Source organism: Globicephala melas, chromosome 11, assembly GCF_963455315.2.
Source record: "Globicephala melas chromosome 11, mGloMel1.2, whole genome shotgun sequence".
NCBI classification, from domain to species: Eukaryota; Metazoa; Chordata; class Mammalia; order Artiodactyla; family Delphinidae; genus Globicephala; species Globicephala melas.
Window position 1 is genome coordinate 94,026,086 of NC_083324.2, and position 24,564 is coordinate 94,050,649.

Here is a 24,564-nt window from a genome sequence, read left to right on the forward strand (position 1 = left end):
CTGGGTTATACAGGAAATCAAATTCTGTTCCATTATAGGAGCCATTATCAATATCCTCCCTGAGTACAAATTTGGGATGTAGTAAGAGGCAAATAAAGTCTTCCCTCATCCCAGGCTGAAGGAGTCAGCGCACGTAAACACAGATGGGATCCTAAAGTGCTTCCACAAAGCTTTAGGGGAGAACATATTCCCATCTCCCTACAGGATCATGGCCTGTTCTATATGGAGTGCATTGAACTCTTCTGGTTTCTATAGAGTAATGGTCTTCACTTGGGGGTGATTTTCTCCCCAGGGACTTTTGGTAATGTCCATAGATATTTCTGGTTGGAATATTGGGACCCCCAGTGATACCAAATAAACAAAGCAAATCAAAGTAGCATCACAAAGGCTCAGGAAATTAAATTGCCATTGGAACCACAGCCTACAAAAGTCAGGCCAGGACCCGTGTGCTAACCCTAAACAGGGTGACTGATTGCTAAAAGATTTAAATAAAACTCAGAGACTCTTAAGATAATAATCGAAATCTCTAGGATACAACTGAAAATCCCAGCCATACCAGGAACCAGAAAAAGCACAGCTTGAATAAAAAAGGACAATCAACCAGCACAAAGATGAGTCATATACTGGAATTATCTGACAAAGACTGCAAAGCACTTATTATAAAAATGCTTTAATGAACAATTAAAAATTCTCTTGAAACACATGAAAAACAGAATTAGATTGAAAGAATATTCTTTTAAAATGGCTGAAAATTTCTCAAATTTGGTGAAAGGTGTAAATCTGCAGATTTAAGAAATTGCACAATCTCCAAATATGATAAGCCCAAAGAAATTCAAGCCACAACACATCATAAATAAACTTCCGAATACTAAAGATAGTCTTCAAAGCAACCAGAGAGAAACGACACATTAACCGTAAGGGAGCACAAATTCAAATAAAAGCATATTTCTTATCTGAAACCATGGAGGCCAGAAGGAAGTTGCACAGTATTTTTCAAGTGCTGAAAGAAAAGAACTGTCAACAGTGAATTCTATATCTTACAAAGCTATTCTTCAGGAATGAAAGGGAAATAAAAGACATTCTCAGATGAAGGAAAACTTAAAGAATTTTGTTACTAGCAGAATCACCCTTAAAAAATGGCTAAAGGAAATACAGTCAGCCCTCCATATCTCCACATCCACAGATTCAACCAACTGCAGATCAAAGATATTCCAAGAAAAAATTCCAGAAAGTTCCAAAAAGCAAAACTTGAATTTGCCACACAGCAACTATTTACATAACATTTATACTGTATTTACAACTATTCACAGGCATACCTCATTTTATTGCACTTTGCTTCATTGCACTTCACAGATATTGCACTTTTTTACAAGTTGAAGGTTTGTGGCAACCCTGCATCAAGCAAGTCTATCAGTGCCATTTTTCCAACAGCACTTGCTCACTGTGTGTCTCTGCATTACATTTTGATAATTCTCACAATATTTCAAACTTTTTCATTATTTTATTTGTTTGGTGTCCTGTGATCAGTTATCTTTGATGTTTCTACAACTCACTGAAGGTTCAGATGATGGTTAGCATTTTTTAGCAATAACGTATCTTTTAATTAAGTTATGTACATTTTAGAAATAACGCTATTGCACACTAAATAAACTATAGAATACTGTAAATATAACTTTTTTTTTTTTTTGCGGTACGCGGGCCTCTCACTGCTGTGGCCTCTGCTGTTGCAGAGCACACAGGCCCCGGATGCGCAGGCTCAGTGGCCATGGCTCATGGGCCCAGCTGCTCCGCGGCATGTGGGATCCCCCCGGACCGGGGCACGAACCCGCATTCCCTGCATCAGCAGGCAGACTCTCAACCACTGCGCCACCAGGGAAGCCCTAAATATAACTTTTATATGCACTGGAAAACCAAAAAATCGCAAGTGACTCACTTTATTATGATATTTGCTTTATTGTGGTGGCCTGAAACTGAACCTGCAATATCTTCGAGGTCTGCCCGTACATAGCATTTACATTGTTTTAGGTATTGTAAGTAATCTAGAGATCTAAAATACACAGCAGGATGTACCTAGGTTATAGGCAAATACAACACCATTTTATATAAGGGACTTGAGCATCTTTGGATTTTGGTATCTGCAAGAGGTCTTGGAACCAATCCCCCAAGGATCCTGAAGGATGACTTAATTCAAACTGGAAGACAATGACAAAAGGATGAAACTTGAAGCATCAGAAAGGATGAAAGAACAAATGTAAAGAGCAGAAATATGGTATATACAATACACTACCTCTTCCCATGAGTTTTATAAATCATTTAATAAGTAGAACAAAAATTGCAACACTATCTGATTTCCAAGACTATGATATTTAAAAATGGGAAAAGTAAAGGGACTAAAATGGAAGTAAGGAGTCCAAGCGGTAAACTGTAATGCCAGTAGGCTGTAATAAGTCACATATGTATATTGTCATACCCAGAGCAACTGTTAAGAAAACTACACAAAGAGATACACTCAAAAATACTATAATTAAATCAAGATGGAATCCTAAGTGTTTAATTAATACATGGGAGGCAAGAAAGGAGGAACAGAGGTGTAAAAAACAAAACAAAACAAAACAAAAAACACCAGAGGAAACAAGGAGAAAGCAAACAACTAAATGGAAGAACTTAAGTCCTAACATACCAACAACTACCTTAAATGTAAGTGTCTAAACACGACTATTGGGTTTCCCTGGTGGCGCAGTGGTTGAGAGTCCGCCTGCTGATGCAGGGGACACGGGTTCGTGCCCCAGTCTGGGAAGATCCCACATGCCACGGAGCGGCTGGGCCCGTGAGCCATGGCCGCTGAGCCTGTGCGTCCGGAGCCTGTGCTCCGCAACGGGAGCGGCCACAACAGTAAGAGGCCCGCGTACCGAAAAAATAACTAACTAACTAACTAACTAAATAAGTAAACACAACTATTAAAAGGCAGAGATTGGCACAGTGGGTTAAGAAAAACCTCACAACTCATCTATGCTGTTTACAAGAAACTTGCTTTAATTTCAACAAAATAGGTAGATTGACCGTAAAAAGATTAAAAATATGTACCATGTAAGCATTAATTTAAAAAAGAAGAAATAATAATATTAGTATCAGATAAGGTAGACTTTATCTGAGCAAAGAAACTTACTAGAGACAATGAGAGACATTACATAATGTGAAAAGGATGAATCACCAGGAAGACGTAGCGATCCTAAAGATACATGTACCAAATAACAGAGTCTCAAACACATAAAGCAAAAGCTGATAGAGCTGAAAGGAGAAATAGACTAATCCATAATTATTGTTAGCGACTTCAATACTGCTCTTTCAGCAAATGACGTAATTATTAGATAGAAAATCAGCAAAGTGCAGTTTAGGTATATGAATATACATGATTCACACATGGTACTACATAGACTACTGAAACAAGATAACCAGAGCTTAACTGCTGATCTTCTTGTGGTGAATTTCCCAAGAAAACAGCCATTTACATTAGAGTTTTAAAAGACTGAAACTGGAATTGCTGATTGGTCAGCACTGACTCTGTTTTTTAACTTTGCTGATTAGTTCAGCATATAAAATTCTATCTGAAATATCTGAGTTCTTTCATGAGAAAACTCATGTATTTCTCATTAACACAATTTTGCAAAACATGAAATCTGACATGGCATCTAAAAAAGTCATTTCTAGGTAGAGTTTCTCTTTAATAACTTCATCAGACCTCACATAATGAAGTGACACACAAACTAATTAAAGCAAGAGAAATTCACCTGAAAATTTCAGAGCTTGGGTACAAAACAAAGCAATTCAAGAAACAGTGAAAGCTCACTGGTCTGATTGTTAAGACACTTGTGTTCTGGTCATTGCTCCCCCATTAACAGCTGTGTGATTTGGGGCAAGTCCTTTAACCTCTCTGAGCTTTAATTTTCTCATCTGAAAGATGAAGAGGTTGATTTAACTGACCTCAAACTCTTCTCTCCTGCTCTAAACTTTTAAGACAATGTGAGTCAATTTCATGCTTGTAAACAGGTAGAGTTGTTTGGCCTCCCAATTGAAAATGCACCATCAAAACTACCAACAGAGAACTCTGCTGCTCTAAGTGAGTCTGAGAAGATTAACACAGACATTGCATTCCACTACAAAAGCAGAACTGGAGATCAAAAAGTAAGGCAGATCTGAATCAGGTTTCCCAATGCAACCGGCAAAGTGATGGGCCAGGAAAGTTTTCATAGACTGAAAAAAACAGGTTCCAATGCCTTTCTGAGCTGGCTTGGTTTGGTGGCTGGAAACCCACACATGGTCTCACCAAGCAGACTTCAGATGCGAGCCTTTAATAAATGTTCTAGTTTTTGAAAAGCAGGGCAGTCACAGTGGCCTCTGAGAAAATCAAGTGCTGTTAGATGTGGTATAAATAACCCAATGGGTGAAACGCTTCATTCTAACTCAGTTTTCAGCCACATGTACGGCAAATGGACAAAGGATCCTAGGGATGCAAAGTCCCCTGGAAGGAAGATCCTAGTCTCCCTGAACCTTGACTTCAACTGGGCATCTCACACATTTAATTATTTCCAGAATAAAAGGTAGGTACCTTTTACTGGGGAGAGGGCCTTTAGAAGACAGTGGGGGTGATATTGGTTCAGAGGCAGCAGTGCTTCCAGGGATATACAAACAGCACTGGGTTATGAGAGTGGTAATAATCTGGAAACCCAACAGTTAGAGAACCTTCCCCCGCCCCAGGTAGATATTAAGAATACCACGATACCAGAATTGATCCATGCAAACAAATCTTCATTAGCATCTAGAATTTACCCGCTACCATAAACAGTGCTGAGGGCCCAGAATTGCATCAGATACTCCTGGAGGGGCACACAGTCTGACTGGCTCCATCAGTTAGAGTTCCAGCAGAAAAAGGTAGCCCCACCCAGCTGGGAATTTAATAATGGGACTATTTACCAAAGGGTGGGTGAAGCTAAGGGAGCCTGTAAGGGCTGGGGAGGTATATATCAACTTTAAAGGGAAGGAGCCATCTCAACATGGTTCTCTGTAGGTTAAGAAGGTAAGTGGAATACAGGTAAGTCCCACCAACACGTCTTGTCTTGAAGCTTAAAATGACTGGGATTTACCGGTTAGTTTGTTCAGCACCATCAGTGGGAGGGGTCTCTCCCTTGTGCCAGAATGAAACCACACTCCCTCAACCTTTTCACCATAACCTCAAGAATTCTGGGCTCCATCATCCTTAATTCCTTCTCTCCACTGTGCTACCTGCAGTCATCACTGTGAAGGGTCTTCCAACACCTTCCACTATGGTTGGCTCTACAGTATGTGCTGGAGTGGGTGTGTATCGGTGTGGGCTTGGGACTCCCGGCCAATCTCTTCAGAGGCTAGCCCACATCAATTACTCCTTTAGCCCAACAGATGTCCTGGCTTTAGGAAGTGAGACAATCACCATTCCAGATTCCCTGAGCCCCATTTCACACCTGAGGGAACTAACTAACATCCCAATGAGGCTGATGTCTGACCAGCTCAAGGTCATGCAGCAGACTCAAGCCCAGGTTTGAGCCCCTGCTCTTTGTACCTCATCATTCTGTGACTGGCCAAAGAAGGAATGGGTTACAATCTCCATCAGACAAAACTGTTACCTGTGCTGGTGGTTACCACAACTTTACTCAGTGAGATTACATTAATTCTTACCTTCTCCCACATGACATCGAGAGTCTCCTATGATTTACTCAATGCATTCATCTTTAACTCCATCTTCTGCATATTTAGAATGACAGAACAATTTGCAGGGTAATTTAGGCTCCATTAGTATGTTATACATGCCTCTATTACAGTACTTATCACATTGTGCTGTAATTTTTTGTTTACATATCTGTCTCTGCCACTTGACTGCGAGTTCCTACGGGGATTAGCCTATGTCTTACTCATGTTAGTATTCCACCTCCTCCCCAGAACCCAGCAGCTGAACATTTTGAACGTCGTAGGTTTTTAATGAATGAGGCAGCTATTTATAGTAAGGCTCAGTAGACGACCACACCTGGTTTGCACACATTCATTTATTCAACAGATATTTATGAAGTTCTTACTGTGTGCCTAGCAAGATGCTAAGCTCTAGGAATCCAAACATACCACCTCTGTGTGTTTGGGATATAATGGGAGATAATGGCACATAAAAAAAGATAAAATCCTAATGGCTACAGACTGTGTTTCTCCAAAATCCATGAATTGAAATCTTAATCCCCAAAGTATTGATATTAGGAGGAGGGAAGGTGATTAGGTCATGAGGCTGGAGCATTCATGATGGGATTAGTGTCATTACAAAAAAGGTCCCAGGGAGATCTCTGGCCCCTTCCCACACGTGAGGACATAGCAAGAAGATGACTGTCTAGGAAGCAGGCTCTCACCAGACAGAATCTACCAGCAACTTGATCCTGGACTTCCAGCCTCCAAAACTGGGACAAATAAGTTTCTGTTGTTTACAAGCTACTCAATCTATGGCGTTTTTGTTATAGCACCCTGAATGGACTAAGACACTAATCATCATGCAATTTGCAGAGACACACAGGGTATTATGGGAGACTAGAAGTGGCTAATTAATATGGCCTGGTTGAGGAGAGGTTCAGGTAAGGGTTTCTAGAGAAGGAAACTGCTGAGCTGCATTTTTGAACATGGTTATGAAATAACCAGTCAAAGACATGCTGTGAGGAGGCCATCAGGGAGAGGAAATAATAAGAGTAAAGGCACTAGGACATGACATAGCCAGTTGTGACTGGAAAACTATGCCAATTTGGTGCTGTAGGACGAACATCAACTATGAGACAAGAGTAAGGCAGGAAAGACTATCAAAGCTAGCTGAGAGTGGCCAGTTCACCAAGTTATGGAACTTGGATGTTATTCTGTTAATGATACTGATGCAGTAAGGGACTTAAGCGGGGGAGAGATGTGGTAAGACTGGCATTTTAGGTAGAATCACTCCCTGACCTTGTGAAGAACAGAGTTGGGGGATAAGACTAGAATTAGGTAAACCAGTTAGAAGATAGTTACTAAAGTACTGGAAAGAGATGAAGAAGACCTGAACTAGGTCAGTTGTAGAAGGAATGGAAAGAAGAGCACTGACTTGAGCTTGACTTGGGAGATGAACTTAGCAGGATCTGGTGGTTAGTTGGATTTGAGGAGTAAGGGAGAGAGAGGAAACAAGGAAGACTCCCAGTTAGAAGACAGGGCCATACTCACAGACGGAGAATAGAGGTAAATAGTCAGGTTTGGGGCAAGGTGCTGAATTCATTTTAAACATCTTGAGTTTGAGGTGCATCTAACTAATTGAGGAAATGTCTAACAAGCAGTCAAAGATATGTTTGAAGCTTGATGGAGATGGGGAGAGGGCTGGGATTAGAGGTATAAAGTTTTGGGTCCTAAACTAGAAAGCAGTGGTAGAAATCATGAGAGTCAGCAAAATCGCTATGGTGAGTATGTAGTGTGCGATGGACAAACAGCTGGGCCAGGTCCCTGGGAAACACCAGGGAGATTTAGGTCTTTGTCTCCTCTCCTTTCCCAATATTTCCTCAATTCTTTACCCATCTGCAGACCTATGCTTGGGATTTTGTATAAAGGGATACAAATCCCTAAATCTATAATGATGCTTACCATGAAAACACCCTGGGAGACATATAGCACAGTACCTCATATATGCACCAAGTTTTAAAACATATCTGATCCTTTCCTGAGAGAATTTTCTGATGGGAGAGGTAGAGGAATAAAAGAGGCTCGGCAGGGAGTGGAGACACATTGCAAAGGGAGTCTGAGGGTGTGTTTCTTTGTGGCCAGGCGCACTGGTTATGAGTGCAGCCTGCAGCTCTGCCTGCCTCTTACAGCTTTTGAATGCATCCAGCTTGGGCTTCAATTTCCTCATCTAAATGAGGATTACAATAGTACTTACTTCATAGTAGTGTTTAGAGCGTTAACTGAGTTCATATGCGCAAAGCATCTGGAACATCGCCTGCCTCATAGTAAGTACTGTAAAAGTATCAGCCGCTATTGTTATTTACCATTTTAACTTAGGCCGTGGAGTTGTGTACAGCATTTTCCGTCTCTCATTTCCCAGACCATCCTCTCCTTTGGGAATGGTTACAATGCAGACCCTATATTGTTGGCTCAGGCTTGCTCTACCCCCGTTTACAGTTCCTGATGTTTGGGATCCAGTGACTTAGGAGGTAGGTTTGTTTTTGTTTTGTACTCCATGTGTAGCCTGCAGTTCTTTCTCCCAGTACTTGTAAACCCTGATTAAATCACTGAACAGCACCACCTACAGACTTACATAACTGCATCAGGAGCATTTCCCTTGGGGATCTGCTCAAAAACCTCTGAGTCAGTTGCCCAGGGAAACAAGCTGGTGATGTCACAAGGTCCCTTCTGTCGAGCCTGAGGCAGGGCCCGGTTCTGACAACTTTGCCCAGCCTAAGCATACTCTTGTCCTCTCCAAGGCAATGCAGAGACCCTCATCCTCTCTCAGCAGTGTCTGAACTCAGGTATATTGGGGTAGTGACCACACACCTCTTCCTGATTCTTTGGCCACAGACCACTTGCTATGCTTCTTCCCTCCAAGGGAACAGAAATGCCTGTTTAAATGGAGTGTCTGGGACAGCTCTCAGTAACTCTTGGCTCTCTAGAGTATAGATAAAAAACTGCGGGGGGTGGGGGTGGGGGGGGAAACAACTAACTGAAACGCTGAGGCTGCTCCCTAGAGGATCAAAGGTTGTTTCAGATTTGATAGGGCCTCAGAGACCTTAGGAGCAAGATTACAACACCCTTCCCCTTTCTAAATATTTACTTCCCTCCATGCGATAAACACGCCCACAATCTCTCCCTCCTGGTCTGTCAACCTGCTTCTCATTCTCTCAAGATATATTATGGCAACTTCCTTATTCTGCCCCCAAGAAAAGAAAATACGACCATGACGGTAGGTATTTTCATTAGAGTTCTCTGGTACTTAACGATAAGGTCATTTAATCATGCCCCGACCCAGTCAAATAGTGCAAAGTGCACTTCTTACATTGCTCCCTGCCCTCTTCAAAGCCTAAATACTGAAACCTATGCAAATTTGCGGATTACCTGCTATTATCTAAGTGAAGGCATCTGAAAATCAGCAATAATCCTGTCTCCCACGTTTATCAGGAAAGGAGCCTATGAGAGAAGCAAAATTCAGCCACGTTGGAACTCTCAATCCCAGAGGGGTGTGTTACACAGTTCTCCTTCTCTGGCCGGCCTGCCATAGGACTTCCGCTGTCACCTGCGGAAGTACGCCAGAGGGAAGCTACTTTGAGGCCGTTACAGTCCCCTGGTCAGAGCTAGCCATGACGAGGACTTCTACGTGCATATACCACTTTTTTGTTTTGAGCTGGTATATTTTCCTCAATTTTTATATCTCACAACAAGGAGAGGATCCGCGGAAACCCAAAGTCTTTCTAAATGGTGGACAATGGAAGTACTTAACATTCCTTAACCTGGTAAGTCCATTCGGCTGTATCAGGAAGCAAGCTATTTGCCTGTAATATCAGTGCCTCTACACATAACACCTTTGGATTTTATCAAGTACAACATTCCAATATTTGTCTTTCTTCTTCACTGTTTGTTTGTGAGTTTTGGCATTCTCTTTCACTTGACAATTTGCTCTGAGAAACCCCATCTGGGAGTTATCCATAGCTACCTTTTGTGCTACTTGTTAAATGCTCTTTTGAAAAGAATCTTGTCTTGAAGTTCTTCTCAGATGAGCCCAAGTGGGGAACTAAACTAATGGTTTCACCATGGGACTGACTACATATGCAGGAGGAATTTTGAACTTTGCTTGGGGAAGTCTGTGAGGGAAGGCAGAGTGGTGCATGTTGCGTGGGAAGTGCAGTTTCCAGTGGAGGAATAATGCCCTTTTACAGCACACACAGACTAACAGATTTATCTAAGAAAAGCAAATACATTTTGCCATGTTCGGATCCCACTTCAATTTTTTATAGGCTCAGGCTCCATCTTAAAGGACAAATCACCCAACCAAATGGCAAATACACATTTTCAACTATTTACAAACCAATCACATCACTTGATCCTTTCTTGTCTCCCTAGCCCAGCTGACCACAATCTGATGAATGAAGTGATGAAGTGTGAATGAATGGGAGAAAAATAGGTTTTTAAAAAATGTTTTGGAAATATGTAAAATTATTTTTAGAGTTAAAAGCTAAACATGCTGCAGCCTTTGGGGATGCTAATTAAAGTTTTGAGATTTTTAACCTAAATGCAGGGTACCGTATAAACATCTGATTTCAGAAACTAGACAAAATATTCCAGTTCTTTGGCATCATAATCCTAGGCAGAGGTAATGCATGGCAAAAAAAAAAAAAAAAAAAGAAGATGACTCTCTGTAATGCTAAGGAGAGGAAATTTAGAAGGTTCAAATCAAAGCAGCCTGGAAGCTCAGCTTCCTCCTCTCTGGTAACTTGCTGGCTTTTGATTTTGAGATTTGAGCCCTGAATACAGTTCTACTGTGCCTGAAAAATATCAAGGTGATGGCTTGTTTCAATAATAGAATTTTATGAGAAAACAAGTAAATAGAAAATAACAAAAAATGATTTTGTGGAATTAGAATCACACAGTAAAAGTCTCAGCTTGATGTATCTATTAGCTTCACATTAAGAATAGTCAAGGTAAAGAGAGCAGTGTCAGCCAGGACTGATGATCTAATCAAATCCAAATTCTAGTATGGTTGTCCTCCCTCACACTAAGCATGGCCAAGAGCAGATTCATCACTGACTCCCAAACCCCATCACCCTGGCTTCTTAATTATAGCTCGGTTACATGTCCCAGAGGCACCATATTTCCAAGAATGGAAAAAGACACTCATCTGTCCAGGATACTTATTTCCTAGTGTTAACTCCCTGACTAATAGCCACCAAATCCTATGTCTTCCCTCTTACTAGGTTCATCCCTTCTTCCCCAATCTTACTGCCCCTCTCATTGTAGGTGTTTATTAGTTGGTACCTAGATGACCAGATCACCTCTTCACTGTCCTCCTATTATCAGTCCATCCATCACTCAGATTTCAGATTAATCTTCCCAAAGAACTGTTCTGGGTTTTGTTTCGCTTCAAACATCATAAGCCTGCTTGAGAAGTGTGGTCAGCTACTCAAGAAACCACAGGGGCTCCCTCCTACCTTACAGGACCAATCTAAACTCCTGATTTAAGAGCTCACCTGCCTACTTGGCCGTCGGGCGCTCGCCTCCCTAGGAAGGTTGGTCTATTCTCCAGGAAGGCCTGTGTCTTCTCCAGTGTTGGTCCCTAGGCTTTTGCTGTCACTGTTCTACCCATATTCACACTATCCTTGAATGAAAGGCCTACCTGCTTCTACACCACCTTGCTGCTTTCACAGACCACCTGAAATCCCATATTCTCCTTAAAATCTCTGCTGAGCAACTCTAGCCCAAATTCGTTTTTTCCTTTCCCTGAATTTTTACGGCTTCTCTCAGTCTCCGCTTATTTATGTATAGTATTGTTTTCTCATTTCCACCCACATGTGATTCTCAACATTTCAATCAAATTGTAAGTGGCTCCCAAACAGGAGTTTTGTCTCCTAAGTCTTTGCCAGCCCTGACGTTCTAGGATTCTACACTGTATTTGCCACAGTGGCTGGCGCAGATTATCCTCATAATAAAAGCTGGGTGCCTTGGTATGTTGACTGGACTTGACCTCACTTTTCTGTATTCCTCAGCAGTATAGTCTCTTCTGACATCTTCTGGCCCTTGAAATGGGCAGAGAGGGGCTTCCCTATGGCTGTTTCCTTTCTGCTGTTAGGTGTCATCCTGAAATTGTGACTTAATGCAACGTTTTCCAACTGGTGAAGATGGGTTGAATGTGTTTTAGAGGATCGATTTAAGGTCAGACTTCAAATACGTGACATCACGTGAAATACTGCGCCTTAAAATTTCTAGCTCTTGAGGTCTTGTGGGCTGATTAATGGTTGTGTTTCCTAATGACTAATTAGTGTTAACTAACGAATAATTAGTTAATGGTTGCGTTTATAAAGTCACAGAGGTCTCATAACTTGCTATAACACTCTTAAATTTATTTTATGTAAACATGTTGAAGTCAGTACCCCATCCTGCTTTCCAGGAAATTTACATCCTGCCCCTTTAAACAGCTTTCATTTCTAGTTGGCTGAATATCTGTCATGGCCCCTAAGAACAAAGTCCAACTTAATCCAAGTCAGCATTCTAAGTGGGCCCCATTTCCTCCTGAAGCTACCCCAGGGGCTTCAAAGGATTGATGCCTGGGGCATGAGGTGAGTTAGTGGGGGTGCCACTGAGGAATGGCGACCAATTCCTGCCTAGTGCCTAAGGAGAGTAAAGGAAGAAGAGGAGAGAGGTGAGTCTCTGTCTAATGAGGGAGTAAACTGACCCCAGGGAAGAGGCAGCCAATTCCCTGCTGGGAGGGAAGGCAGTATAGCTTAGCGGGCATAAGCAGGAGCTCTAGGGTCATGAGCTCTCTGGGATGGTTCCTCAGTTCCACCTCCTACTGACCTGGTCTGGGTATTTCTTTGTCTTCTATTTCCAAATCTGTCAAATAGTGCATAACCACAGAGTGACCGTAAGGGACAAAAGGACGTAAGGGAAGCACTCAGAATGGTGTAAGAAGTGGAAAATGGAATGAGGAGGTAGGAGAGTGCTGGTGAGCTTCTAGCCATCTCATCTTTCAGTACAGAAGGGATGGTGCAGAGGGGAGGGTAATTTTGGGGGACATCAGTCCCCTCACTGAGCACCATGGGTGGTGGGTCATGGATTCAGGCAAGGGTCACCCAACTGCCTCACTGCTCAAGTACTTCCCTCCACAGGCTTCACACTTCAGCTTCCCAGCTAGAGGAGGACCACTGTGGAGTCAATGCTTTCCCTATATAATAGTTGCCTAGGTGGATGCCCTCAGGCACTGGGGAAGCCCTAGAGCTAGAGTCTGCAAGCTCAGGCAGAGGGCAGTGAATCCTGCTGAATGCGGTAGCCCCCAGGAGCTGGGCAAGGAGACAAGGCAGTGCTGTGGACATCCTCGGGTGCTCACGTTGGCTCAGGCTTCCAGTGCCTGGGTCTTCCACAATGTTGTGTTCCCTCCTCTCCATCCACTCCACTTCCACCCAGGGACTGTCCCTGACCCCAGGGAATGCAAGCTGGGGAGAGGGGATAGAGGAATTTTTCAGCTACAATTGAAATCGGCTTGCAGAATTCATAAGAGTTTGCTGGGTTTTCCTCTTTTTAAAAATAAACTTCCTTCTGAAACATGGTTAAAGGTGGTGCCTCATAACTGGGATCTCCAGGGGAGATTCTGGGCGGGCCCCTCCCTGTTTCCCTCCCCCCACTTCACCAACAGAGGCATGACATTACCCTCCCCTCTTCATATAAAGTTGCCCAAGCCGCAGGCAGCTCTGACCTTATTATCGTCAAGCTCTCAGGATGACAACAGCCCCTTCATTACATAGGTCCTCAGGGATGGCAAAGCAGGGCCAGGGGAAGAGAGATCCTTGGGGACGTTCCATCGTTCAAACTCCAAGGTAGCCCATGAACAGTGAGAAGACAGAGATCCATTTATAGTATATAGAACCCACTGCGATACTTGGGGCCAAGCTTTAATTTCCATCATCGGGTTAATATATTCATCTGTGGAACTCCTAAGCTCAGCAGACTCAGAAATACACTTAACTGTCTATTCCACAAAAATGCTTAAGATCACTGTTTTTACCTCTCAGATAGTTGAAAGGATGAGGGCTGAGAGAAGGGAAGAGTCACCACCAGCACCCGAAATAAAACAGCTGTGGTTTACTGAGTAACCATGACAGCATTTTGGTAGGTTCATTGTGCACAGTATAAAGTATAGTGATCGAAGGCCTAGCTTCTGGAGCCAGACTGCCTGGGTGCCACTCTCTTGCCATGTGCTCTTGAGTGAGTTACCTAACTCCTCTGTGCCTCATATGTAGTGGATCTGTGGTGTGGCACACAGGTTCCCCTACCTCCTCAGCATCAAGGTACTCATTCCCCAGCTCCTGGGAGAAGGGGTGCTGGCTGCTGGTGACTCATAGCTGAGCCCTCATCCCACAACTGTCCTCAGCAGAAGGGAGCTACCTGGACCAAGGCTTGAGACCTCCCTGAGGTTGCTGCGTGCAAAGACTGGTTGACCTGGGCTACAAAGGCTGGGCTCCAGGACAACTCTGAAGGGACAGCTCAACTCCAGGGCTCCTTCGGGGATTAGCTGATCCCATGCAACTGTACTGCCCTTCCGGTTTTCCTGGTGCTCAGTCCTTCTCCCTCCCTCCCTCCCTCTTCTCATGGATGTTCTGAGAGCACTCCTCCATGAACACCCTTCAGGCAGATCTCAGCATCTCAGATTCTGTTTCCCAAGGAACCTGGCCTACAAAACGTAAAATGGTAAATGTACCGAAAAGGTTCCTCCTCTTCTGCTGCCTCTTCTTCTTCCTAATAAAGACATATTAACATAGAACCTGCCCTGGTCTGTATTATGCCTAACTTCTGGCACCTAAGAGACATTCTGTGAATATTGGCTGCATGAATAAATGATCAGAACATAACTCTTAACTGGTAAGAGCCACTTTCTAGAGAACCCCATCCCACCCGTAAGACAGCCTACCGCACGGCCATCCTACTGCTACACTGAAGCCAGCTGTTATCAGCTATACAACACTGGCTAAGCATTCTTACAAATCTTCCTTCCAACCTGTCCCTCAATGTTCTTAGTTTCTTCTCTTTATTTTCTTGTGTTCTTCATATCAGTTCTTCTCCCATGTTCTTGATCTCATTCTTTCATCTGTTTCATAAGCTCAATGCACGTGAATAATGTCTGAAATATAATATTACATATAATACAGATATATTTGACAAACTTCCTCTACCTGTCCCAGATGCCACCACCCTTACCACCACAGTTATACAAAATGCTCATCACAATGAGTCCCCATTTGCTATTTTATTCTGAATTAATCTCCACTGCAAGTGTTGCATCATTCTGAAGGCGAGACCTGAGAAAGTCCCGGCCTGTCTGAGTCAGGCCCAGAGAGCTGAGCTGGGCGTTGGATTACTTGACTCATTCAGTCAGAGTTGTAATGTCTTGCTCAGGAAACTTGTGGAATCTCCCTCTCTGGAATTATTTTTAAATGAAGAAATTCTCATTTCCTGGGATAGTTTAAGAGGATTCTGGCTTAGAGCAAGGAAAATAAACTTGACGACTTAGAAAGGTTAAGCTTCTGTGTTTTCAAGATTGTTGTGAATTTTGTGAAGACATATGAATGTAAAAACGAAACATCCTTTAGCTATGGTTTCTCAAGTTGCACTAGTTATTAAAAAAATGTAAATTAAGCTCTCCCAGGTGGGAAGTTTGTCAGCTAGCAACAAAAATGGAAGACAGCTAACAATCTTAGATCAGCAGTATTTTAGAAGAAAGGACAGATGGAATTAGGGAAGAACTGGTAGAAAAAAATTAAATTAGACAGCAGCAACTCTGAAGTAAACCCTGACCAAGAAGATACCGTTAACTCTGCTTTTCTGAGCGGCCCAAATAGTTGAGAAATGTAAACAGTAATTTTGCTGTAAGAGTCGTAAAAGAAGGCCAGTTGTTGCTATCTTCTTTCAATGCTACTCTATTAGTTTGCTGGGGCTGCCATAAAAACGTACCACAGACTGGGGAGCTTACACAACAGAAACTTCCTCAGAGTTCTAGAGGCCAGCAGTCCAAGATCAAGTTGTTAGCAGGGTTGGTTTCTACAAGCCTCTCTCCTTGGCTTGTGGATGGCTGCCTTCTCCCTGTGTCTTCACGTGGTCTACCCTCTGTGTGGGTCTGGGTCCTAATCTCCTCTTCTTCTAAGGACACCAGTCCTACTGGATTAGGGCCCACCCTACTGTCCTCATTTTAACTTAATCACCTCTTTAAAGATCCTGTCTCCAAATACAGCCACTTCCTGAGGTACTGAGGGTTATAACTTCAAATATGAATTTTGGGGGCATACAATTCAGTCCCTAACAGCTGCCATTTTCCCCCTTGACTATTCCTTCTGTGAGTGTCTTATAAACATCCCCGTGTACTGTCCTTAGAGAATGAGCAGACCAGTGTCTGGTTTTGTGAGCTGATGCAAACCTGCTCTTGAGGCCCTGCAGGAGGCCTCCCCATTAAGCCCATGCCACCTCCCTCTCCTTGCTCGCCAGATCTGCTGTGTGGATCCTCTATGCCCTAGTTCTCGCCTGTTTATTTCTTTTGGCAACACCCTAGCGCCCCCCCGGGCTCCTATGCAGGGGCTCATAAATATTCCTTGTTGACACAGATGATGGCGCATCAACGTGGGTTAACATCGATGGAGACAAGGCTGCCTCACGCACACAGCTGGCATCTCTCCAAAGTGACATATGCCTGTGAAATAACGTGTGAGCTGAGGGGAGAGGGGGAGAAGTGATTGGCAAGTTTGTGGTGTGGAGCAAATTTTTATCGGTGAAGGAGAAGCCACGGAGGCTCTGAGTAATGTGTTCTTTCCCCAGTCCATTTCCACATTCTGCGACTGGGAAAGGCAAGAGAAAGTCAGGACGAGCTTGACTCATGCTGACGCTAGGAAGCTCTCGCTAAGGAAAGCGGTCACAGGGACTTCACATGCTGGGTGGAGGCGGCCTCTCCCCAAGGAGGGAAAACCTGGCAGGCACTCAGCGCTCAGTGGGAGATTAATTGCTGTGTGGATTAATTGCTGTGTTGATAGAAAGGTGCAGGCCTCCTCACCGGGGCCCAGGCCCCTCGTCTGCCCTTCCTAACTCCAGCAGCTGCCTGCTATGGCCTCAGGGGTGAGCTGAGAGCTGCTGGGGAAGAAGGGGAGAGAAGGAGACTTCTAGCATTCAGTGCAAAGACTGCACTCCAATTCTGCAGCGCTCAGCGCTCAACGGCAAAAGTAAACGACGAGTATTGGGGTGGCAGCCTCTTCATGGCATTTAAAACTGTAGCCCACCCTCCCTGGAATGGCCCCTTCTGGCTTGAAGCTTCCTCCTCCCTCAGGGCCATGGGGTTCTTGCACATTCCTGATTTTCTACCATCTGATCATTCTTTGCTACTTTGCTTCCCCCTTAGCCCTTCTGTCCCTTAGAGGAGGGCATTTCCTCAGCATTCGCTTCCCACTTCTCTCCTCTTCCCTTTGTCCTCTCTTTAGAAACCTCATCCCACCATGTGGGCTCATCTCCGCAGCCCCGCCTCCCTGGAGGCTACCAGGTCTGCATTTCCAAATGGAAGTTCCTCTAGGCAAGTGGTTCTCAACCTTGGCTGCCCTGATTACAATCACCTGGGAGAATGTTTTAAGATCCTGAAGGCTAGGCTGCACCCCCAGACTCATTAAATTAGAATCTTTGGGAGTGAGAATCAGGCATCGGTATTTTTTGAAGTCATTTTTAATTCTCCCACCTGGAGATAATGGTCTCTTTTTCTGAACTCCCACAGTGCTTTATCCGTATTCTTAGAAACCTGACACGTCACATGGTGTGTGTGGTTTTTTTAAAGTCTGGCTCAAGAAGCAGACTTTGGGTTTCAAATCCTGGCCTTGATATTTATCAACCATTAGACTTTAGACAAGTTTATTTATCTCTCTGTGCCTCAGTTTCCGCATCTGTAAAATGCGAAGTGGGGAAGGAATAATAGGACTTACCTCATAAGGTCGTTATAAGAAATTAAAAGCTTAGATCAGTGGCCAGCACATAACAAGAAACCAATAAAAGCCAGCTATTACAAAAAAAAAAAAGTCAGCTATTATAGTTTTGAGTAGTCAGTAAGATTTTTAAGTGATAAACTTATGTCTAATCCAGTGGTTCTAGAACTTTTGCATATACACAGAGCACCTGGGAGTTTATTGAAAAACAAATTCCTGGGCCCCATTCCCAGAGATTCTGATTCCATAGTCTGGGGTGGGGCTGAGGGCCTGCATTTCTAACAAGCTTTGGGGTGATGCTGGTACTGCTGGTCTGAGGACCCCCGTGGGGACATCGCTGGCCTAATCCACCTCTATGTCCTCTCCTGCCCACCCTTCAGCCTGAGGAGTGGCAGGAGGCCAACCCTGCGAGAGGTTTCCTAGGGTTCAGAGCTCAGAGCTTGTTCCCCAAAAGCCGACTTGGTTGATCATTAGTCCAGATGCCCAGGTTCCAGAACTTGTCTGACTCAGACTCACAGCAGAGTCCAGGCTGTTCCTTTTGTACCAGTCAGAGCTTTCAAGGAATAGGATTGATTCTGAAGCAGTAACTCAAAACCAACTCCAACTCTGTACTCTTGTGACCCTTAAATTAGAAGCCGTGGGTTTGTGGAACACTGTAAGAATGCACAAAGTCTGTTCTGATTGTGATCTTGTGTCCTTGAAAAAGGCCCTGCTTCTTTTTTACCTGCAAGGCCCTCAGGTACCTAGAGATGCACCCGAGCCCACGGCTTGCTGTGTAGCCCTGTGGATTTAAATCACTCCCTCACACAGACTGTCTCTGTGAGGTCCTCAGAGGCCTTCTCCTCTGGCTTCTCCCTCAGCAAGGCAAGGTGCCATGTTGTGGGTCTCCCTCAGGAGAGCACAGAGCTCCTTCATGGGGCTCTTGACGCTGATTCTGGCTTCTCTAATGAGATTGCAACACTAGGCACTTAAACATTTTTTTCTTCCTAGGAAGAGGCCAGAATATATCTACCATTGTGTCTGGTGCTCTGCCCTTGTGCTGTTTATCTGGCTTTTCCCACCTCTGGGCAGCCAAGCTATCTATCTCATTACATTCTCCTTTTAAGCTGACTCTATTCTGTTTCCATTTTAGCTCAAGTCCATTATGCTAAATACTGTACACATTATTATCCCCTAAACAACTTTACACAATCGGTTTTAGTGATCAAGGTCAGGGCCCAGCAAGTTGCAAGACCAACCTTCGAACTGGCTCCCAACCGAAACAGCCAGCGGCCCCTCCTTCTCAAATCAACACTGCTCCCAGAGGGATGGTGCTTCATGTCAGTGAAGAATGTATTAATTGAAGGAAATGAAAAGGTCCTCATTTGTTGTAATGAATTTAGCTCTTGCAGGCCCTTTTCTACGGGGTGGCCTGTCTGGAAGATGTGCTGAAAAGAGCTAAAGGGAAAAAAGACATTAAGTTCGTAACAGCCTTCAGAGACCTGCTTTTCACCACGCTGGCTTTTCCGATATCTGCAGTAAGTTTACAAAGATGTGCAGGTAATATAATACACATGTCATATGGACTGACACTTCTCCTGGGCAGCGAGGAGCCCATCATTATAATCCAGGGCAACTGCATTTGCATAAATGGCCTGAGGACTGCATAGCACTGCCCAGTGTCTTCGGGAAATAAGGCACATTAACTGACAAGATTTATCATTAGCTTTTGTACGTTTGATACAAGATCCTTATTACTGCCTAACAGGGAAGTCTGAAGGACTTTTCTTAACCAAAATACAACTGCGATGACCTTGGCTCCATCAGGGTGATGGGAATGGAGGCTGCTGAGGAGGCAGATGACTAATATCCCTTTCATACATCTTGTTTCACTTGCTGCAATAAGCATTTGTTACTTCTGCAAGTGGAAACCATTAAAAAAAAAGGTATGAAAACTTTCAAAGTTGACACTTTGAAATGGAGGAGAGAGAGGCTGTTTGAAATATCTGGTGTGGGACACATGGCGGGTGACTCACGCATTTTGTGGAACGAATGGACATTGGGAAGAAGCAAGACATATATATGCAAGGGACAGTCGGCTTGTTGCTGATACTGTCCACATTTCTACAACATTGCGCATGTTTTCATTCATTAGTTAGAATGGAAACAAACTGAGACCAGGCACACGGGCTGCCCAGCAGGGCCTATAATTAGAAATGATTACCTCTTTCTACCCGTCATCATTCCACTTCCTATGGTATTGAGACCTCAAACTTAAATCCAAAGTGAAACTCTCCAAACACTAATAATGAGCTCTCAGATAACGGAGTGAGTACTGGCATTCCAGTTTTACTCTGCAGGACACCTCCTCCTCCACCCCCAAAAATCTTCTAAAGAGGCTAAGTTTTTTTTGTATCAGTGGAGTTTATTCATTGTTTAAGACTTAGAAATTGAGCTTTTGGAATTTAAGAAGATCGTTAGAAGATTAATAGTTATTTTTTCCCATCTCTCCATTGATTTTGTAGCATGGAAGACAGACACTTTGAAAAGACAGCCAAGGGGTACAAGAGGATGGGGATCAATCCAAAGTTCTGAGCAATAAGGAGATCCAACTCTCTGTTAACTAGCTTGTGAATTACCCTGGGAGCTTGTCACCTATCCTCGCCCCAGCCTTCCTGCTTCCCCTTGCCATGCCTATTTAGAGAGTGGGCAACGCAAGTGGAAGACTCAAGCCATGCCATGTGGCTGCTCTCAGCACTCCTGGTAAAGCTCAGAGAAGAGAGAAGTCATTGGTTAAAATGAAATGGTCTGCGAATCCTATTTATCTACATCCTCTCTGCCTGCCACAATGACAAATAATTGATCCCTAACTCTCTGAAATCCCCAGAGACTGGGTATTGTAATTCTACAATAAATAATTTTTTCCTTCATTTAGTATTTCATTATGTATATATAGGAATGTATCTTTAAAACTGGTATCTATTTTTATTTTGCTACGTTTCCTTGATTATCTTAGGAAGCACTCACTGAAGATAAACCTAATGATACTATTGTTGTGTTCTATTTTCCAGTTTGTATTTTTGTCATTCTGGATCCTCTTTCTCTACGATCGAGAACTCGTTTACCCTAAGGCCCTAGATGGTATCTTTCCAGTGTGGTTGAATCATGCAATGGTGAGTGAAAGGAAAATTTAGTGAATACAGAACGGCAATAACCTCTGTTCTGAGAACTCCAAGTGCCTTATTTATGTTTCCAAACTGCTCCTCAACCCCCAAAATCCCGTTCACTCCTCCCTCTTCATCCCGTCGCTATTTATTTAAAGAACACTTTGAGAATACGAAATGAACAAAAAGCGGTGCTGTAACTGGAGATACAGAGAGCAGATGGGATGTCCAGGCAAGACTCTTTGCCAAGTTGCTTATGAAGTTATTGAAAAGACATGAAACCATAAGGGCAAGCAAACTCTTGGAGCCTGCAGTCCTGAAAGAGAAGTAACTTCAGCAAATAACATGTAATGAATTCCTATCTAGGAATGGAATCAAGCAAGCTTTAAAAATAATCCACCCTGGATGTTAACTAGACTTGTGGTGGTGAACATTTTGCAATACATACAAATATCAAATCATTATGTTGTACACCTGAAACTAATATGCTATACGTGTCAATTATAGCTCAAAAAAATCCTCCCAAATGTCCAAAGAATAACTCACGGCTCAGAAGCAGCTTCTTAGCTAACACTTGATCACAACTATTTATCACAGATGATTTACACATTTCTGTTTCCCATTTGGGTTTTTATTCATGTATTTATTTTTGAGGGGCTGAAGAGTAACCAGAACCTGTTCTGAGTTATTCAGGGCACTGTATCTGAATACCAGTAACAGTGGCCTGGACAAGCAGAGCTGGAGCAGGATTGTCCAGGCCTTGGATGAAGGAGGTCTGAGTCATCAGCACCACACGCACAGAGTAATCAAAGTACTTGCTCCGCTTCTCAATATTTACAAATGTATTTCCACATTAGTCAGGAATTCAGAAGGAGGTCTGAGAGTCTGTGAAGCCAATGACATTTAAAAACCAGGGGGGGGCTTCCCTGGTGGCGCAGTGGTTGAGGATCCGCCTGCCGATGCAGGGGACACGGGCTCGTGCCCCGGTCCGGGAAGATCCCACATGCCGCGGAGCAGCTGGGCCCGTGAGCCATGGCCGCTGAGCCTGCGCGTCCGGAGCCTGTGCTCTGCAACGGGGGAGGCCACAGCAGTGAGAGGCCCGCGTACCGCAAAAAAAAAAAAAAAAAGAAAAAAAAAAAAAACCAGGGGGAAGTCACAAGGGAGTAGCATATCAAGGCTCCTCAGGTTCACAGACTTTCTTCTACCTCCAACTTTTCCACTGTCTTAAAACTCACATTGTTACCAAGTTGGAAAAGCAGCTCAGTCCACCATGTGCCCTGCCCCCCACCCCTCAGAAAAACGTACTTTCACTTTAAATATGTGCTCAGTGAGATACTATTAACTAAGGTATACAAGTTCCGATCTCATTTAGAGTTCAGGACCAAAAGCTATATACTTAATAAGTCCTACCTCCCCGAGGCCCGTCCTACCAGCTTCTTTTTGTCAGATCACCTCCTCATCTTCTCAGTTTCCCATTAACGTTGATCTGAAACCCCTACACAGGGAATATTGTGGCTTTTTATGGCACTTAGACTATATTAAGTATGTTCCTCAAATAGGAGCCCATTTAATTCATACAACTTTCTTTAGATAACAATTACAATCCTGAATTTTTCCAAATTAAAAAAATAAAAACTCTAAAAGGTTAAGTGATTTGCCTGGGGCCACTGAGCTCATAATTCACTCTTCCTTGCCTTGTACTATAGTAAGTGCAGAACTTGTGGTTCAGTCTAGTTTCATAATTCACCAGGCAATCAAAAAGGATGTCACTGCTTGATTAACAAAGCAAAGTGAGAATTCTCACTTAAAAAAATCCAAAATCCCCATCTGTATGCTAATAAGCCAAAACTCTACTTAAGAAAATGAAGCGATTTGGGACAACTGACTGAGCTGGATGTTACTAAAATAAAAAGGCAGAGTATTGAAAGTGTCTTTTATTTGGAGCCAAACACATATATCAAATACCTTTTCAAGGTTTTGTTAGCTCAGCTAGTAGTTTTCCTACAACTATTACAAGCTTCCTACCTCTTTGGGGTACCATTTTCCACATGGAAGTAAGATTAGATTTCTTCCAAATAGTTGTGATGGTGATGCCCAGCATTTGTGACCTTGCTAAACAGCCATATGGACTTTTGGTAATTTTGGAAGCAGATAGCTTGATAATGTATGTCATATCTATCAGTTAATTAGCAAGGCAGATAATATACAACAGAGAACATAAAATATTCGTGTGCCTTCACAACCTGGGGGTTTCTTTTGACCCTGCTCTCTGCCTTTTGGTCAATCAAGTAACCTGAATCCCTTAGAGAGAAGGGGCTAGGGTCCAAAAATGTGGAACGACAGTGAAAAAGAGAAAAGAAGAGGCAACCTGTGTTGGGTCAGACACAGACTCTTCTGTGATTCTGTTAATTTAACTGGAGAAGCTCCCAATGGAGCCATTTCTAGTGAAAATGTTGGCATCAGCAAAACCAGCATTGGGTGCTCCTAACGGGGTCATCCCCAAACGTCCATGCTTCCTTATGGTGTCTGCTCCAAATCCAGTGTGCTCGTGACTGCATCTCATCTCTCTTCCCCAAACTGTGTCCCTTACTCTGGACATTTTCTGTCCTCACTATCAAATACTCCTGGTCTATTACCTCAAGGAATGCTCTCTGTTGACTTTTTAAATACTAGTATAAAAGAATATGGAAATGGCTGTTACTGGGTTAATTTGTTGACACTTTCTGCATTTTAACAGTGTCCTTCCATGACAACTCAAATGAGTAAATACCCAGAAACCACCACTGTGGCAGCCAAAGTGAGGATGGGAGGTCACTGGTACTAGTTGCTTCCATGTAGGGCTGGGCCTGATCTTAAAATGAATCACTTCCTGTATTGCTCCTTTTTTTCTTCCACAATATAAGAATTATTGCTGTACACAGCCAGCGTCATACTTTCCTGAAGGTTCTTTCATTTCACAACAGTCTTTATGTTTACTATTCTAGCCTTAGCTCTGGAATATTCTCCCTGTTGCCATTTGCATTGCTGCCCTGGGTTTTATGAGTAGGATTTGTCAGATTAAGAAATACCACTCTCCCCTTTGACACAGTGTAGTTCTAAAACCTTCATGATTCATCAAGTCTTTGGGCTCCTCCCAACCCAACCCTTCTAGCTCATTCTAGACTTGCCGTTGCAGTAGATCGTTCAAAGCTGACTATCAACTCTAATGGACATTTTTCTATCCTTGTTATATATTCAAACCAAACAGTAACATCAGTGTAATATTTGCATCAACCGTGGGCAGGCTGCCTTATTTAAAGTAGATCAACCGGACTGTTTTATTGCTAAGCTGTTCTCCAGTCTTCAAGAAAGAAGGGAAAGAATAGCAAAGTACTCCTCCAGGTTTTGCCAGGAAAACATTAACTCCTCAGGCATTATCTAAATGACTACTCAAGATAGAACCAGAACAGATAGATTCAAACAGCAGGAAGAGGACTCAGTAACTGAGGAAACGCTCAGATCCTAACCTGAAGGGAGCTGGGGGAACTTATTTCTCCGGAAGTCAACCTAAACCATTCAGGTTTCCCTAAAGGAGAGGGAAGAGATCAGAGAACCCCCCCAGAGGCCCTCTACATTTGAGATCAGTACACGATTATTGAGCAAGTGCATACAAGCACCTTATAAATTACCGAGGACTGCATAAATAGTTACGATCACGTAAG

At 43.3% G+C, this 24,564-nt stretch overlaps 1 protein-coding gene across 1 annotated transcript in view; it reads left to right on the forward strand.

The window, feature by feature from the left end:
* The first annotated feature begins 9,231 nt into the window (after positions 1 to 9,231).
* ADTRP (androgen dependent TFPI regulating protein) overlaps positions 9,232 to 24,564 on the forward strand; it is a 57,705-nt gene continuing 42,372 nt past the window's right edge. The window contains exons 1-3 of the mRNA XM_060307847.1: positions 9,232 to 9,521; positions 19,103 to 19,237; positions 20,771 to 20,872. Coding sequence (XP_060163830.1) covers positions 9,369 to 9,521; positions 19,103 to 19,237; positions 20,771 to 20,872 — 390 coding nt within the window. The 5' untranslated portion in view covers positions 9,232 to 9,368. The remainder of the gene's footprint in view (positions 9,522 to 19,102; positions 19,238 to 20,770; positions 20,873 to 24,564) is intronic.